The sequence below is a fragment of the Poecile atricapillus genome, chromosome Z (genome assembly GCF_030490865.1).
Source record: "Poecile atricapillus isolate bPoeAtr1 chromosome Z, bPoeAtr1.hap1, whole genome shotgun sequence".
Classification (NCBI taxonomy): Eukaryota; Metazoa; Chordata; class Aves; order Passeriformes; family Paridae; genus Poecile; species Poecile atricapillus.
Window position 1 is genome coordinate 1,565,706 of NC_081289.1, and position 18,209 is coordinate 1,583,914.

At 46.2% G+C, this 18,209-nt stretch overlaps 1 protein-coding gene across 2 annotated transcripts; it reads left to right on the forward strand.

The window, feature by feature from the left end:
• The first annotated feature begins 4,095 nt into the window (after window positions 1–4,095).
• LOC131573451 (ankyrin repeat and SOCS box protein 13-like) lies at window positions 4,096–17,124 on the forward strand. 2 transcript variants are annotated; one of them, XM_058827430.1, is made up of 7 exons: window positions 4,096–4,332; window positions 4,378–4,435; window positions 5,895–6,082; window positions 11,219–11,369; window positions 12,131–12,265; window positions 13,460–13,651; window positions 15,040–17,124. In XM_058827430.1, the coding sequence occupies exons 1-7, from the start codon at window positions 4,168–4,170 to the stop codon at window positions 15,165–15,167; spliced, it is 1,017 nt and encodes a 338-aa protein (XP_058683413.1). In that variant the 5' UTR covers window positions 4,096–4,167; the 3' UTR covers window positions 15,168–17,124. The 2 variants fall into 2 exon arrangements, with proteins under 2 accessions (XP_058683413.1, XP_058683412.1); XM_058827429.1 differs by having other exon boundaries at window positions 4,098–4,435.
• Window positions 17,125–18,209: the final 1,085 nt, after the last annotated feature.

The window sequence follows — 18,209 nt, forward strand, 5'->3', positions numbered from 1 at the left end:
GAGGGGACGAGGGGCGGGAGCGGCGGGGAAAAAAACAGAAAGTGAAAACTGAACCGGAAAGACAGCGAGGGGCCGCCCGCGGGTTTTCCTCTTCCCGCGGTCACCGGCCCTTGGCTGCCCGTAGGCGGCTTTTCCTCTTCCGTGCCGGCCCTCGGCGCTGCTCGCTCGCTCCGAGCTCCTGCCTCGGCCATCAATGTTTGCCCTTGGTGGGGATCTTGCCCCAGGCTTACCCTGACCTCCTCCTCCTCCATCGCCTCAGCCCCTCCATGCCTGACTTCAGCTCTTCCCGCTGTCGTCCCTCACATCATGGGGAGAGACTCCTTTCTTTCCTTCCCCCTGAGTGTTTTCCCTCTTTTGTGTCTCCCCCAATTCCTCCCCGACCAGCTCAGTGATTGTTCGGCTCTTCCCGCTGCTCCTTCCCTCATTTTCCTGCTTTGAGCTCTCCCAGAGCCATATTTTGGGCCTTCCCTCCGTCCCGAAACTCCTTTCCTTGTCCCTTCACATCATGGCCACGGCTCCTTTTCTCACCTCGCTCTTTTCCCCTCAGTATTTTCCCTTAGTTCCTTGTTTTGGACCTTCCCTCGGTGCCATAACCCCATTTCCTCACCTTTTTCCTCACTTCAGATCTTCCCCCTCAGTGTTTTCCCTCAGCTCCTTGTTTTGGGCCTTTCCTCAATCCCAAATTTCTTTATCCCCTCACACTTTCGCACCATGGCCAGAGCACCTTCCCTCACCTCAGTCCTTCCCCCTCGGGATTTTTCAGGTGCAGAAAAACTTATTTATTATTTATTTTCTTTTTTCTGCTTAAACCTCAATTTCTTTGGGTGTGGGTGTAGCCTGGAGCCAACCCATGAGGGGTTCGGGGAAGGCTCTGAGGGGGAAGGAGGTGAGGGAAGGGATTTAAGGAATGATGTGAGGGGTGAGGAAAAGAAGGAATGGGGGAAAAAGGACTAAGAAAAGATCCAAAAAGATAAAAAAAATTATGGGGAAAGGGCTGAGGGGATCAGGGAAGGGATTTTGAGGGGATTGAGGGAAGGCTCTGAGGGAGATGGAGGTGAGGGAAGGGATTTAAGGAATGGCGTGAGTGAAAGAGGGAATGAGGGAAAGAGGGAATGAGACTGAGGGAAGATCTAAAATGAGAAACTGAGGAAAACCACAGGGCCAGAAGAGATAAAAAATGAAGGGGAAGGGGCTGAGGGGATCAGGGAAGGGACCTGGGGGGGATTGAGGGAAGGCTCTGAGGGGCAAGGAGGTGAGGGAAGGGATTTAAGGAATGGCGTGAGGGGTGAGGAGAAGAAAGAACGAGAAGGAGACTGAGGGAAGATTCAAAACAAGAAACTGAGGAAAACCACGAGGACAGAACAGGTAAAAAATGATGGGGAAGGGCCTTGAGGGAAGGAGCCAAGGGAAGGGATTTTGAGGGGATTGAGGGAAGGCTCTGAGGGACAAGGAGGTGAGGGAAGAGATTTAAGGAATAGGATGAGGGAAAGAGGGAATGAGGAGACTGAAGGAAGATCCAAACTGAGAAACTGAGGAAAACCTCGGGGCCAGAAGAGATAAAAAATGAAGGGGAAGGGGCTGAGGGGGCCAAGGACAGCGATCCCTGAAGTCCCTTTCGCTGGTTCTGAGTTGCCTCATCCCAGTCCCAAACCCTACATGGAACAGAAGAAACAGAAAATAATTTTTAGGGTTCACCAGAAACACCCAAAACACCTCAAAGAGTGAATGTTACAATCAATTTTGGAGCAGGGATATCTGGACTCACCCGACCTCTGACACAGGAGCTCGTAGGAACTCCCTGTCCTGAGAGCTCCAGGTGCTGCTGCCCAGCGAAAAAAATGAATTCAGAATCAATTTCCAAAATGGATTTGGAAGAAAAAGTGATTTTTTTGGGGCAGGGCACCATATATAGCGAATTTCACAGCAAATTTTCCAGATCCATGGGTTTTTCTAGTTCCTTCTGGCAGAGAAAAAGCTGGAATTGTTGCTGAGACAGAAATATGTTCCTGGTTGCCCTTTGAAGGGGGAAATCAACAGCATCGAGCAAAGAGATGTGAGGAGATTCTGGGGAATCCCAAGAGCAGATCTGCAGTCAGAACATCCCAGTTTCCACCTCCAGTGGGATCATTCCCATCCCAGTATTCCCAGTAATCCCATCCCAGGAGCCCCTGCACCCCATCCCAGTGTTCCCAGTTCCCCCATCCCAGTGTCCCCAGTTCCCCCATTCCAATGTTCCCAGTTCCCCCATCCCAGTGTCCCCAGTTCCCCCGTCCCAGTCCCCCCCATTCCCCCATTCCAGTATCCCCAGTATCCTCATCTCAGTCCCCCCCATTCCCCAATCCCCATTTCCCATCCCAGTATCCCCAGTATCCCCAGTATCCCCAGTATCCCCATTCCAGTACCTCCAGTATCTCCATCCCAGTATCCCCAGTATCCCTGTTACCTCTGTCTCTCTTTTCTTTGCCTCCTTTGGGCTCAATTCTCTGTGGATATATCTTTTCTTTAGTCTCCCAGCCTTCTCTGGGCTGAATTCTCTGCAGATACAGCCTTTCTATAGTCTCCCAGCCTCCTCTGGGCTGAATTCTCTGTGAATACAGTTCTTCTCTAATTCCCCAGCCTTCTCTGGGCTGAATTCTCCCGGGATCCTCCCTCGTGGGGAGTTCCACTTATCTCAGTTCTCATTATTTGAAGTAAACTCTCGAGCTCGTTAGAATCTTGTTTCTCGTGTTTATTGCAGGATCCTCACAAAACTTAACAGGTTTCTCTAGGCTGGTTACAAGGTTAATCTTTGCAATCTGGTACATTTCTTTTTTCTGATGGTACAAACAAGGCCTTGTGGCGCACTTCGTGTCTGATACACAAAATGGCCCCGAGCTACGCAGCTCTTTTATCTTTATACTTATTTTTATCCAATTAACAATAGACACGTGTATTATTTTTCTTAATGACCCAATGACCCATCACCTCTGTGATGCACTGTGACATTTTCTATCCAATCACTAACTTACCCAAAAACCTCCAGGAGAAGGACATGAAGAAGAAAGAAGAAGGACAAGAGACAACACTCTAAATCCTCCATCTTGTCTCCTGTTCTCTAAACTACTTTTTCACCCAGTGATTTAAGAAACTCTCTAATTTACACACCTACCTTTCTTATCTAACTTTAGCATTTGTTTTCATGTATCACCATGAAAACATGCTCATGAGTTTCATGTTAGATGAAATTCAGTGTTCTCTTGGATCTCAGAACTAAATATTAAAAGCAAGGGCACACAGTCTGTATTTCAGACTCCAACAATCCCCACCCATCTCCCCAGTATCTCCATCCCAGTCCCCCCAGTTCCCCCACCCCAGTCCCCCCAGTTCCCCCATCCCAGTATCCCCAGTATCCCCTGTTCCCCCAGTATCCCGTTCCCCCATCCCAGTTCCCCCAGTATTCCCAGTTACCCCATCCCAGTATCCCCAGTTCCCCCATCCCAGTATCCCCAGTATCCCCAGTTCCCCATCCCAGTTCCTCCAGTATCCCCATCCCAGTTCCCCCAGTATCCCCAGTATCCTCACCCCAGTATCCCCAGTTCCCCATCCCAGTATCCCCAGTATCCCCAGTATCCTCACCCCAGTATCCCCAGTTCCCCATCCCAGTTCCTCCAGTATCCCCAGTTCCCCCATTCCAGTATCCTCAGTATACCCATCCCAGTATCCCCAGTATCCTCACCCCAGTATCCCCAGTTCCCCCATCCCAGTATCCCCAGTTCCCCATCCCAGTATCCCCAGTTCCCCCAGTCCACCCAGTTCCCCCACCCCAGTATCCCCAGTATCCCCACCCCAGTCCCCCCAGTTTCCCCATCCCAGTATCCCCAGTATCCCCACCCCAGTATCCCCAGTTCCCCCATCCCAGTATCCCCAGTGTCCCCTGTTCCCCCAGTATCCCGTTCCCCCTCCCAGTTCCCCCAGTATTCCCAGTTCCCCCATCCCAGTATCCCCGGTATCCCCAGTATCCCCAGTATCCTCACCCCAGTATCCCCAGTTCCCCATCCCAGTATCCCCAGTATCCCCACCGCGCTGTCTTCCGGCACTACAACTCCCGGCGTGCTCCGCGCGGGCCGCGCAGCCGCAGGAGGCCCGAGCCGCGGGACGAGGCCGCAGCGGCGGCTCCGGGGCCGGGCCATGGCGAGCCCGGGCTCGGGCAGCGGCTCCGTGAGGGAGGACACCGGGGCAGAAGCGGGCTCCGTGCGGGACGACATCGGGGCAGAACCGGGCTCCGTGCGGGACGACATCGGGGCAGAACCGGGCTCCGTGCGGGACGACATCGGGGCAGAACCGGGCTCGAGTAGCGGCTCCGTGCAGGGCGACATCGGGGCAGAACCGGGCTCCAGCAGCGGCTCCGTGCGGGGAATCATCGGGGCGGACCCGGGCTCCGTGTGGGGCGATATCGGTGCGGACTCGGGCTCGGGCAGCGGCTCCATGTGGGGGACACCGTGGCAGAACCGGGCTCCGTGTGGGGGACACCGGGGCAGAACCGGGCTCTGTGAGGGGTGACTGAACCGGGCTCCGTATGGGGTGAAATCGGGTCAGAGCTGGGCTCTGTGAGGGGTGACTGAACCGGCCTCCGTGTGGGGGGACACCGGGGCAGAACCGAGCTCCGTGTGGGGTGAAATCGGGCAGAACCGGGCTCCGTGAGGGGTGACTGAACCGGGCTCCGTGTGGGGTGAAATCGGGGCAGAACCGGGCTTCTTGAGGGGTGACTGAACCGGGCTCTGTGAAGGGGACACCGGGGAGAAGGGGAGAGGAGCCGGGGGACGGAGCCGCTCCGGGAGCCCTTGGCAGCTGCTCGGAGCGCCGGGTTCGGGGATTGCAGGATGGGTTTGGGGCTTGCAGGGTGATTTTGTGGGTCGAAGTGTGGTTTTAGGTGTTAAAAAAGAGCGTTTTGGGAATTAAAGGATGGATTTTGGGGGCTGCAGGATGGTTTTGGGTATTAAAGAGTGATTTGGGGGCTTCAGGATGGGTTTTGGGGCTGCAGAACGCTTTTGGGGTTGCAGGATGGTTTTGGGTCGGGGGTTAAGGGTGAGTTTGGGGGTTAAGGATGGGTTTGGGGGTTAAGGATGGGTTTGAGGGTTTAAGGATGGGTTTGAGGGTTTAAGGATGGGTTTGGGGGTTTAAGGATGGGTTTAAGGATGGGTTTGGGGTTTAAGGATGGATTTCGGGTTAAGGATGGGTTTGAGAGTTTAAGGATGGGTTTAAGGATGAGTTTGGGGTTAAGGATGTGTTTGGGGTTAAGGATGGGTTTAAGGATGGATTTAAGGATGGGTTTGGGGGTTTAAGAATGGGTTTGGGGACTACAGGATGGTTTTGGGAACGAGCAGCCTCTGGCAAGGAAAGGGATAAGAGGATGCTCTTGGGACAGCGCGAGGACACCAGGAACAATCCTTGTCCCTACCTAAATTCCCTGTTCCTCCCTAAATTCCCGGGAAATGATCTGTGTTCCTCCCTAATTCCCTGCGGTGCTGTGGGATCGGGGCTGTGGGATCAGAACTGGAATTGGGACTGTGGGATCAGAGCTGTGGGATCAGGACTGTTTGATCAGGGCTGTGGGATCAGGACTGTGGGATCAGGGCTGTGGGATCGGGGCTGTGGGATCAGAGCTGTGGGATCAGAGCTGTGGGATCGGGGCTGTGGGATCAGAACTGGAATTGGGACTGTGGGATCAGAGCTGTGGGATCAGAGCTGTGGGATCGGGGCTGTGGGATTGGGGCTGTTCCCACCTTGGAGCCGCAGGTGCCCAAATCCCAGCCAGGCCAGTATCCCTCCAGGATAACGCAACCCATGCCGTGCCCACCTTTTCACCACAGTTTTCCTGACTGAATCCCTGACTTTTTTTCCCTGCTCTTTCCCAGCTTTCTGGGCCGACCGCACTCCGGTTCACGAGGCCGCGCGGCGCGGGGAGATCCGGCAGCTGCGGCAGCTGATCGAGAGCGGCGCCTGTGTCAATGCCCTCACCTACGACTCCATCACACCCCTGCACGAGGCCAGCCTCAGGGGACAGGCCCAGTGCGTCAAAATGCTCCTGGATGCGGGGGCCCAGGTGTGTTCCCACCCCTGATCCCACTGGGAATTCCCTGGGATCCCTGCCCGGGGGGTCTGGATCATCCCGGAAGCACTGGAGGCAAAAATTGGGTGAAGGTTCTGGATGGATTTGGTGTGGGTTTGGGTCTTTGCTCTGAGAATCTGGAGAGTGTCCAGGGAAGGGGCTGGAGAATTCCTGAGGGAGCTGGGACGGGGCTGGAGAATTCCTGGAGGGGCTGGGAAGGGGCTGGAGAATTCCTGAGGGAGATGGGAAGGGGCTGGAGAATTCCTGAGGGAGTTAGGAAGGGTCTGGAGAATTCCTGAGGGAGTTGGGAAGGGGGTGGAGAATTCCTGAGGGAGATGGGAAGGGGCTCATCCTGGAGAAAAGGGGGATCAGGGGGAATTTCTGGCTCTGCACAACTCCCTGCCAGGAGGGGACAGCCGGGGGGGATTTGGGATCTTATCCCAGGGAACGGGGACAGGAGGAGAGGGAACGGCCTCAGGATGGGCCAGGGAATGGTTGGGTTGGGTTGGGTTGGATTTCAGGGAAAATTCCCTCATGGAAAAGGTTGCGAAGGGTTGGAATGAGCTGCCCAGGGCAGGGGGAAGTCACCATCCCTGGAGGAATTCCAGAGCCCTGTGGATGTGGCCCCTGGGGACAGGGAAGGGCTGGGAATGGTTGGATTCCATCCTAGAAAGTCTTTTCCAACCAAAACAATTTCCTGGATCCAGCAATCCCATCCCTGGATCCAGCAATCCCATCCCAGCAGGGAAGGAGCTGGGATGATCCCATTCCCAGTGGGATTTGTGTGGGAGGCCGAGCCAGGCTCACACCCAGGGGCGATTCCAGCTGAGAATTCCATACTGGGGATCAACTCATTCCCTGATCCCATTCCGAGCTCGAGCTGTGCCAGGGGATATTTACATTGGAGTGAAAATTCCAGCTGGGAATTCCATACTTGGAATCAGCTCCCATTCCCTGTTCCCGTTGTGAGCTCCAGCTGTGCCAGGGGATATTTACATTGAATTAAAGGGAAAATTCCAGCTGGGAATTCCATACTCGGAATCAATTCCCATTCCCTGATCCCATTCTGAGCTCGAGCTGTGCTGGGGGATATTTACATTGAATTAAAAATTGAAAATTCCTCATGGAAAAAGGCAGGAAAAGCTGAAATATCCGGAGCAGGGACAGATTCCACATTCCCAGAGAGATTCCATCCCATCCACATTCCCACAGAAACCATTCCCGACCTTTCCCATCCCAAAATCCCAATGGAGCTTTTTTTTATACATTTTTACAAATTTCTATATTTATAATTTATATATTTTATATATTTATAAATATATATTTTATATATATATTTATATATATATTTATATATATGTTTTTATTTTTTTGTTTTTATGTATTTTTATAATTTATATTTTTTATATGTTTATATATAATTTATATATTTTATGTATTTATACAAAAATACATTTATACACTTATAATTTATGTATTTTATATTTTACACCTTTCTATATTTATGTATTTTATATTTTTTATTTATACAGTTCTATATTTCATACATTTATATGTTCATAATTTATATATGTTTATTAATTTATATGTTTATATATTTATAATTTATATATTTATAATTTATAATTTATTAATTTTTATATGTATATATTTTATATTTATATATATTTCTATATAACATAATTTTCTATCATATAAGATATATATTTGTATTTATATATTTTTGCAAACATGTTTTAATTCTATATATTTTAATATATTTATGTATTTTATGTTTATATGTTTATGCATTTTTATATATATTATTTATAACATATAAATTACCTCAATTATAACTAATAATTTTTTTTATTTATAAACAAATTATAACTAATAAATTTTTATTTATTTATAAACAACTTATAACTAATAATTTTTTGTTTTTTTATATACAAGTATTACAACAGAATCAAACCAACACAAGAAGAAGAAAAACAATAGCAGCAATTTAACAATAATAGTAAAACAATAATAAATTTAAATAAATAGCAATTTAATAGTAAATAAAAATAGTAAATTTAGTAATAAATTTAAAATAATAGTAAAATAATAATAGCATTAATTCCATCAGTTGTGAAATACGTAATATAAATATAAATATAAATAGCAATATAAATAGCAATATGATTAATAACTAGTAATTTAATAGTAAAATAATAATAGCATTAATTCCATCAGTTGCCCTATATATTATAAATAGAAATAGAAGTAAAGCTATCAATATCAATATCAATATTGGTATCATTAATAACTAGTAATTTAATAGTAAAATAATAATAGCATTAATTCTATCAGTTGCCTTATATATATAATATAAATATCAATATCAATATTAACAATAATAGTAATTTAATAGTAAAATAATAGCATGAATTCCATCAGTTGCCATATATAGAATAGAAATAGAAATAGAAACAAAACTATCAATATCAATATTGATATCAATATCAGTATCAATATCAATATAAATATCAATATTGATATCATTAATAATGATAGTAATTTAATAGTAAAATAATAATAGCATTAATTATATCAGTTGTATATATATAATATAAATATAAATTATAAATATCAATATCAATATCAATTTTGATATCATTAATAATTATAGTAATTTAACAGTAAATTAATAATAGCATTAATTCTATCAGTTGCCTTATGTATATAATAAAAATATCAATATCAATATTATCAATAATAGTAATTTAATAGTAAAATAATAACATGAATTCCATTAGTTGCTATATATATAATATAAATATAATTATAAATATAAATAGCAATATTACTAATAACAATAGTAACATAACAATAGTAATTTAATAGTAAAATAATAATAGCATTAATTCCATCACTTGCCTTATATATATAATAGAAATAGAAATAGAGACTAAACTATCAATATCAATATTGATATCAATATCAATGTCAATATTGGTATCATTAATAATAATAGTAATTTAATAGTAAAATAATAATAGCATAAATTATATCAGTTGTATGTATATATAAATATAATTATAAATATAAGTATAAATATAAATATCAGTATCAATGTCAATATCAATATCAATATTGATATCATTCATAACAATAATAATTTAATAGTAAAATAATAACAGCATTAATTCTATCAGTTCTATTATATATATAATATAAATATGAATATCAATATTAACAATAACAGTAATTTAATAGTAAAATAATAGCATCAATTCCATCAGTTGCCATATATAAACATAAACATAAATATAAATATAAATATAAATATAAATATAAATATAAATATCATTAATAACAATAGTAATTTAATAGAAGAATAATAATAGCATTAATTCCATCAGTTGTCAGATATATATATAACATAAATATAGGTAAAAATATAAGTGTAAATATGAATATAGATATAAATATAAAAATAAATATAAATACCGATATAAAATATCAATATCATTAATAATAACAGTAATTTAATAGTTAAATAACAATAGCATGAATTCTATCGTTTGTCATATGTATGTAATATAAATATAAATAGAGCCCAAAATATCAGTATAAGTATCGATATCAATATCAGTATCACTATCAATATTGATATCAATACCAGTATCGATATCGATATAAATATCAGTATTTATATCAATACCAGTATCAATATCGATATCAATATCAGTATCTATAGCAATATCAGTTTCAATATTGATATCAATACCAGTATCGATATCAATATCAACATCAGTATTTATATCAATACCAGTATCAATATTAATATCTATATCAATATCAGTATCAGTATCAATATTGGTATCAGCATCGATATCAGTATCAATATCAGTATCGATATCAATACCAATATAAATATTATTACTAGTATCAATATCAGTATCAATATCGGTATCAATATCAATACCGGTATCAATATCGGTATCAATATTGATATCAATACCAATCAATATTGGTATCAATATTGATATCAATGATATCAATATCAATATCAATACCAGTATCAAAATCAGTATCAATATTAGTATCAATGTCACTATCAATATCAATACCAGTATCAATATCGGTATCAGTATCAATATCAGTACCGATATCAATACTAATATAAATATCAATACCAGTATCAATATCAGTATCAGTATCAATACCAATATCACTATCCAGTATCAATATCAATATTAGTACCAATATCAGTATCAATATCAATATTGATGATATCAATATCAATACCGATATTGATCCTCTCCATTCAGGTGGATGCATGGCACATCGACGGCAGCACTGCTCTGTGTGACGCCTGTGCCTCGGGCAGTGTGGGGTGTCGATATCAGTACCAATATCAAAATCGATGATATCAATACTGATATTGATGATACCAATATCAATACCAATATCGATATCAATACCAATGTCAATGATATCAATACCAGCACCAATACCGATACCAGTATTGATCCTGTCTGTTCAGGTGGATGCTCGGAACATCAATGGCAGCACTGCTCTGTGTGACACCCGTGCCTCGGGCAGTGTGGGGTGTCAATATCAATACTGATATTGATATCGATGATATCAATGCTGATATTGATGATATCAATACCAATACCAGTATCAATACCGATATTGATCCTGTCTGTTCAGGTGGACGCTCGGAACATTGACGGCAGCACTCCTCTGTGTGACGCCTGTGCCTCGGGCAGCGTGGGGTGTTGATATCAATACTGATATCGATATCAATGATACCAATACCGATATTGATCCTGTCTGTTCCGGTGGACGCTCGGAACATCGACGGCAGCACTGCTCTGTGTGACGCCTGTGCCTCGGGCAGCATGGGGTGTCGATATCAATACTGATATCGATATCAATGATACCAATACCGATACCAATACCGATATTGATCCTCTCTGCTCAGGTGGATGCTCAGAACATCGACGGCAGCACTGCTCTGTGTGACGCCTGTGCCTCGGGCAGTGTGGGGTGTCGATATCAGTACCAATATCAGTATCAGTGTCATTACCAATATTGATATTGATGATATCAGTACCAATACCAGTACCAATACCGATATTGATCCTGTCTGTTCAGGTGGACGCTCGGAACATTGATGGCAGCACTCCTCTGTGTGATGCCTGTGCCTCGGGCAGCGTGGAGTGCGTGCGGCTGTTGCTGGCGCACGGTGCCAAGGTGAACCCTCCGCTCTACACGGCGTCACCGCTGCACGAGGCCTGCATGAACGGTACGGGCTGGGGAGCGGGATGGACGGGGAACTGCCCAGTGGGAAAGGGACGGGAAAATCTCCATTTTTCCCTGCAGAGACCCCTCTGATCCCGTTTTTCCCATTTCTGATCCCAGTTTTCCCAGGTTTGATCCTGTTTTTCCCTGCAGAGACCTCTTCATTTTCCCTGGATAAATCCCGTTTTCCCTGGCTAAATCCCCTTTTCCCTGCCTGGAATTACTTTTCCATGGATAAATCCCCTTTTCCCTGGATAAATTCCCTTTTCCCTGGATAAATTCCCTTTTTCTTGGCTGGAATTCCTTTTCCCTGCCTGGAATTCCCATTTCCTTGGATAAATCCTCTTTTCCCTGGATAAATTCCCTTTTCCTGGCTGGAATTCCTTTTCCCTGGATAAATTCCCGGTTCCCTGCCTAGAATTCCTTTTCCCTGCCTAAATCCCCTTTTCCCTGGCTAACCCCCATTTCCTTGCCCAGATCCCCTTTTCCCGGCGGGATTTTCCCGGCGGGATTTTCCTGGTGGGATTTTCCCGGCGGGATTTTCCTGGCGGGATTTTCCCAGTGGGATTTTCCTGGTGGGATTTTCCTGGCGGGATTTTCCCGACGGGATCATCTCCACCACCAGCGGGCGATCCCTCGGAATCTTTCTTAGATCCCCTAAGGTGCCCTCCATTCCCCAGGGTGAATTCCCAGCCGGAATTCTCCCGGGGCCCCTCGAGTCCGTTCCCGTTTTCCCATGGGATTTTCCCGTTTTTCCGGCCGCAGGGAGCTCGGAGTGCGTGCAGCTCCTCATCGACGTCGGCGCCAACCTGGAGGCTCACGACTGCCACTTCGGGACCCCGCTGCACGTGGCCTGCGCGCGCCAGCACCTGCGCTGCGCCAAGCTGCTGCTGCAGGCGGGTACGTGCCGCGTTCCCGGTGTTCCCGGTGCCCTTCCCAGTGTTCCCGGTGTTCCTGGTGCCCTTCCCGGTGTTCCCGGTGTTCCTGGTGCCCTTCCCGGTGTTCCTGGTGCCCTTCCTGGTGCCCTTCCCAGTGTTCCCGGTGTTCCTGGTGCCCTTCCCGGTGTTCCCGGTGTTCCCGGTGACCTTCCCGGTGTTCCTGGTGCCCTTCCCGGTGTTTCCGGTGCCCTTCCCAGTGTTCCTGGTGCCCTTCCTGGTGTTCCTGGTGCCCTTCCCGGTGTTCCCGGTGTTCCCGGTGACCTTACCGGTGTTCCCAGCATGCCTCTGCCATTCCCAACCTTCCCAGTGTTCCCAGTGCCCTTCCCGGTTTTCCTAGTTTTCCCGGTGTTCCTGGCGTTCCCGGTGACCTTCCCGGTGTTCCCGGTGTTCCTGGCATCCCTCTGCCATTCCCAACCTTCCCGGTGTTCCCGGTGCCCTTCCCGGTGTTCCCGGTGTTCCTGGCATCCCTCTGCCATTCCCAGCCTTCCTGGTGTTCCTGACATTACCAGCATTCCCAACATTCCCAGTATTCCTGGTATTCCTGATGTTCCTACCATTCCCAGCATTCCTGGCCAGCATTCCCAGCATTCCCAGCCTGCCCAGCCTTCATTCCCTGCTGGATCCCTTTCCCCACTGGATCCCGTTTCCGCCCAGATCCCTTCCCTGCTGGATCCCATTTCCCCCCTGGACCCTTTTCCTGCCCAGATCCCGTTTCCCCAGCTGGATCCTGCCTGGATCCCTTTCCCCATCCAGATCCCCTTTCCCCCCCGGATCCCATTTCCCTCCCAGATCCCCAGATCCCAGATCCCGGATCCCCTGATCCTGGCTCCCCTCTGATCCCAGCTCCCCTGATCTCGGCTCCATGCCCTTTCCCCCCTGGATCCCCCCGGATCCCCAGATCCCATTTCCCCCCTGGATCCCAGCTCCCCCCAGATCCCATTTCTCCCCCAATCCCTGATCCCGGATCCCAGCTCCCCAGATCCCATTTCCCCCCCGATCTCGGATCCCCAGATCCCATTTCCCCCCGGATATCCCTGGCTCCCCAGATCCCATTTCCCCCCCAGTCCCAGCTCCCCAGATCCCATTTCCCCCCGATCCCAGATCCCCGATCCCAGATCCCGGATCCCGGATCTCCAGGTGTTTTTCCCGGTTCCAGGAGCGCAGGTGAACGCGGCCAAGCTTCACGAGACGGCGCTGCACCACGCGGCCAAGGCGCGCTGCGCCGCCCTGGTCCGGCTCCTCGTGGAGTTCGGAGCCGACGTCAACGCCCGCGACAACCGCGGCCGGAAACCCTCGGACTACAGCGGGAACGGCGGAGCCGCCGCCCGCTGCTTCCAGTTCTACGAGAGTGAGTGGGGAAATTCCCAATTTTCCCGGGAATTCGGGAAGAGCCGCGCGGAGACGGGGGTGTGCTGGTGGGGGGATGGGAAGGGTTGATCCCAGGGATTGTCTGATCCCGAGGATAGGCTGATCCCAGGGATTGATCCCAGGGATTGATCTCAGGGATTGTCTGATCCCAGGGATTGATCCCAGGGATTGTCTGATCCCAGGGATTGTCTGAGCCCAAGGATTATCCGATCCCAGGGATTGTCTGATCCCAGGGATTGATCCCAGGGATTGTCTGATCCCAGGGATTGTCTGATCCCAGGGATTGATCCCAGGGATTGATCCCAAGGATTATCTGATCCCAGGGATTGTCTGATCCCGAGGATTATCCGATCCCAGGGATTATCCCGTTTTTCCCCATTTTTCCCCATTTTCCCTGGTTTTCCCCATTTCTCTCCCGTTTTTCCCCATTTTTCCTGACCGGTTTCTCTCCCATTTCTCTCCCATTTTTCCCATTTCCTGACGTTTTTCTCTCCCATTTTTCCCTCTATCTCCCCATTTTTCCTGACCTGTTTCTTTCCCATTTCTCTCCCATTTTTTCCCGTTGCTTTTCCCTATTTTTCCCATTTCCTGACGCGTTTCTCTCCCGTTTTTCCCCGTTGTTGTTTTTTCCCGATGATTCCTGACGTTTTTCTCTCCTGTTTTTCCCTGTTGGTTTTCCCCGTTGTTGTTTTTTCCCATTTCCTGACCCATTTTTCCCTGTTTTCCCCATTTCCTGACGTTTTTCTCTCCCATTTTTCCCCATTTTTCTGTTTCCTGACCCATTTCTCTCCAGTTTTTCCCCGTTGTTTTTCCCTGTTGTTTTTCCCATTTTTCCTGACATGTTTCTCTCCCGTTTTTCCATTTCTCCCCATTTTTCCTGACCCATTTCTGTCCCGTTTCTCTCCCATTTTTCCCCATTGCTTTTCCCCGTTTTCCCATTTCCTGACCCGTTTCTCTCCCGTTTCTCAACTGTTTTTTCTGACATGTTTCTCTCCCGTTTTCACGTTTCCTGACCCATTTCTCTCCCGTTTTTCCCCGTTGTTTTTTCCCGTTTTTTCCTGACCCGTTTCTCTCCCGTTTTTCCCTGTTTTCCCATTTCCTGATGTTTTTCTCTCCCGTTTTTCCCCGTTTTTCCCGTTTCCTCACCCGTTTCTCTCCCGTTTTTCCATTTCCTGACCCGTTTCTCTCCCGTTTTCCCATTTCCTGACCCGTTTCTCTCCCATTTTTCCCATTTCCTGACCCTTTTCTCTCCCATTTTCCCATTTCCTGACCCTTTTCTCTCCCGTTTTCCCATTTCCTGACCCTTTTCTCTCCCGTTTTTCCATTTCCTGACCCGTTTCTCTCCCGTTTTTCCCGTTTTTCCCGCAGGAACGCCGCTGTCCCTGGCTCAGCTGTGCCGCCTGGCCGTGCGCCGAGCCGCCGGCCAACGCGGGCAGCACAAAATCTCCAAGCTGCAAATCCCGCCCCGGCTCATCCGCTTCCTCTCCTACGACTGAATCCCGGGAATCCCGGCAATTCCAGAGGATTTCTCCTTCTCTTCTACCTCCCCCACCCCCAAAAAAATCCGCGTTAATTTCATTGGAGGCGCTGCTGTGACCGGGATTGCTCAGGAATTCCTCTTTTCCCTTGGAATTTCCCCCGGGTTGGGAATTTCAGGCTCCTCCGGGTGGATTCCCCTTCCCGGATTTTCCCGGATTTTCCCGGATTTCCTCAGTGGGATCCAGCCAGGAGGGAGGGGGGAGGGGTAAATGTGGAGCGGGAATCATTCCAGCCGGGAATTCCACGCTCCGGAGCCGCTCGGCAGCTCCGATCCCGTTTCAATCCCGATTTTCCCTGCAGAGACCCCTCTGATCCCGATTTTCCCATTTCAATCCAGATTTTCCCATTTCTGATCCCAATTTTCCCATTTCTGATCCCATTTATCTCCCATTTTTCCCATTTTGATCCCATTTTTCCCATTTTTGATCCCATTTTCCCATTTCTGATCCCATTTTTCCCATTTTGATCCCGATTTTCCCATTTTGTTCCCATTTTTCCCATTTCTGATCCCATTTTTCCCATTTCTGATCCTGATTTTCCCATTTTCATCCCATTTTTCCCATTTTCATCTCATTTTTCCCATTTCTGATCCCATTTACCCATTTTGATCCCGTTTTTCCCATTTTCATCCCATTTTTCCCATTTCTGATCCCGATTTTCCCTGCAGGGCTCATCCATCCCCTTCTGGCTGATCCCAGCTGGAATTCCAGGATTTTTGGGAATGACCCGGGACACTTTTCCCAGGAGGGGAAATCCTTGGGATCGGATCCCACCCTCAGGAATAACCCCGGGACAATTCCCTGGGAATCCGGGAATTCCCTGATTCACCATTCCCTGGGGGCTGGAGGCCGGGAATTTTGGGAATTTTGGGAATTTGGGGCTTTTTCCAGGAGCATCCAGAGGCTTTGGATCCATCCCAGGAATGTTTGTCCCATTCCCAGCCCTTTCCCTGATCCCGGATTTGATTCCTCCTCCCTCAGGATCCAGCGGGAGATTCGGGAATTTCGGGATGGATTTCCCCCCTCTGGAGCTCTTTTCCCAATCCTGGAGCCTCTCCCGGGCTTGGGATTGGAATTCCCGGCTGGAATTCCCGGCTGGAATTTTGTCCTTGGATGTTTGAGCCGGAATTCTCCTCCCCCTTCTGGATTTTCCCTGTTTTTCCCGCTAATCCCGGAAAATCGCGGAGCTTCCCGACGATCCCTGCGGAACCCTCGGAATCCGCCGGGAACGCGGAGCTGGAGGAGTTTTGTGGGAATTCCTTTTCCCTTGGATCTGTTCCTCCCCTTTCTCATCCTGAAAAATCCCAAATCCTTCCGGTCCCATCCCCCTTTTTGGGATTCCCACAAATCCGGAATTGTGGAAGCTCAGGGAAGCCCCAAAAGTGATTTTGGGGATTTTTTATTTTGTGGGATTCATCCCTGGGAATGGCAGGAAAGAGCTTGGGTGGGAGAATTTAGGGATCCCAAATTCCTGTCCTTGGATCCCAAATTCCCTTTTAGGATCCCAAATTCCCTTTCAAGATCCCAAATTCCCTTTTAGGATCCCAAATTCTCATTTTAGGATCCCAAATTCCCTTCCTTGGGTCCCAAATTCCCTTTCAGGATCCCAAATTCCCTTTTAGGATCCCAAATTCCCTTCCTTGAATCCCAAATCCCCTTTTAGGATCCCAAATTCCCTTTAAGAATTCCCAAATTCCCTTTCTTGGATCCCAAATTCTCTTTCAGGATCCCAAATTCCCTTTTTAGGATCCCAAATCCCTTTTTAGGATCCCAAATTCTCTTTAAGAATTCCCAAATTCCCTTTCAGGCATTTTTCCCAACCCTCCCGACCCCGGTAAAAGAATGGAATTCCAAAATCCAGGTTTTCCTTGGAAAAGCAGGAAGATTCCAACAATAAATTCCCGAATTCCGTGGATTTCGCCTTCGTTTTTCCCGGATTTTTCAGTTTGGGGTTTTTTATTTTCCCTAAAATCCCTTTAGGAATTCCTGGAGATGGGAATGGGGAGAGCCCCGGGCTGGAATTCCAGCCTGGAAAAACGGGAATGGTTGGATTTGGGCTGTGGCCCCTCCTGATCCAGGGATTGCTGGGAATAATTCCATGGATCTCATTCATTCATCCCATTTAATCCCATTAATTCCATTAATTCCATTAATTCCATTCATTAATTCCATGAATTCTGTTTATTCCATTTATTCCATTAATACAATTTATTCCATTTATTAATTCCATTTATTCAATTTATTCCATTAATTCCATGATTCCATTAATTAATTCCATGTATTCCATTTATTAATTCAATTTAATTCTATTAATTCCATTCATTAATTCCATTAATTCCATTAATTCAGTTTATTCCATTTATTCATTAATTTTATTAATTCCATTAATTCCATGTATTAACTCCATGTATTCCATTTATTAATTCCATTAATTCCATTTATTCCATTAATTCCATTAATTAATTCTATTTATTCAATTTATTGATTCCATTAATGAATTCCATTTATTAATTCCATTACTTCCATTTATTCCATTAATTGCATTAATTAATTCCATTAATTCTATTTATTGATTCAATTTATTAATTCCATGGATTCCATTTATTAATTCCATTAATTCCATCAAGTCTATTAATTAATTCCATTAATTAATTCAATTAATTCCATTTATTAATTCCATTTATTAACTGCATTAGTTCCATTTATTAATTCCATGAATTCCATTAATTAATTCCATGAATTACATTCCATTTATTAATTCCATGAATTCCATTAATTAATTCCATTAATGAATTCCATGAATCCCAGAGCCCCCGGCTGAGCCGTTCCCTGTTCCTTTGATCCCAGCTGGAATTTTTCGGGATCTTCCCGGGATTTTTGGGAGCTGCTGGATCCCAAACCCTTCCCTGGGGATTTGGGGAATTTTGGGAATTCCGGGAAAAAAAAGGATTGAGCCCCTTTATCCCCAAATCCCCCCGGGCCCTTCCCGCTCTTCCCAAA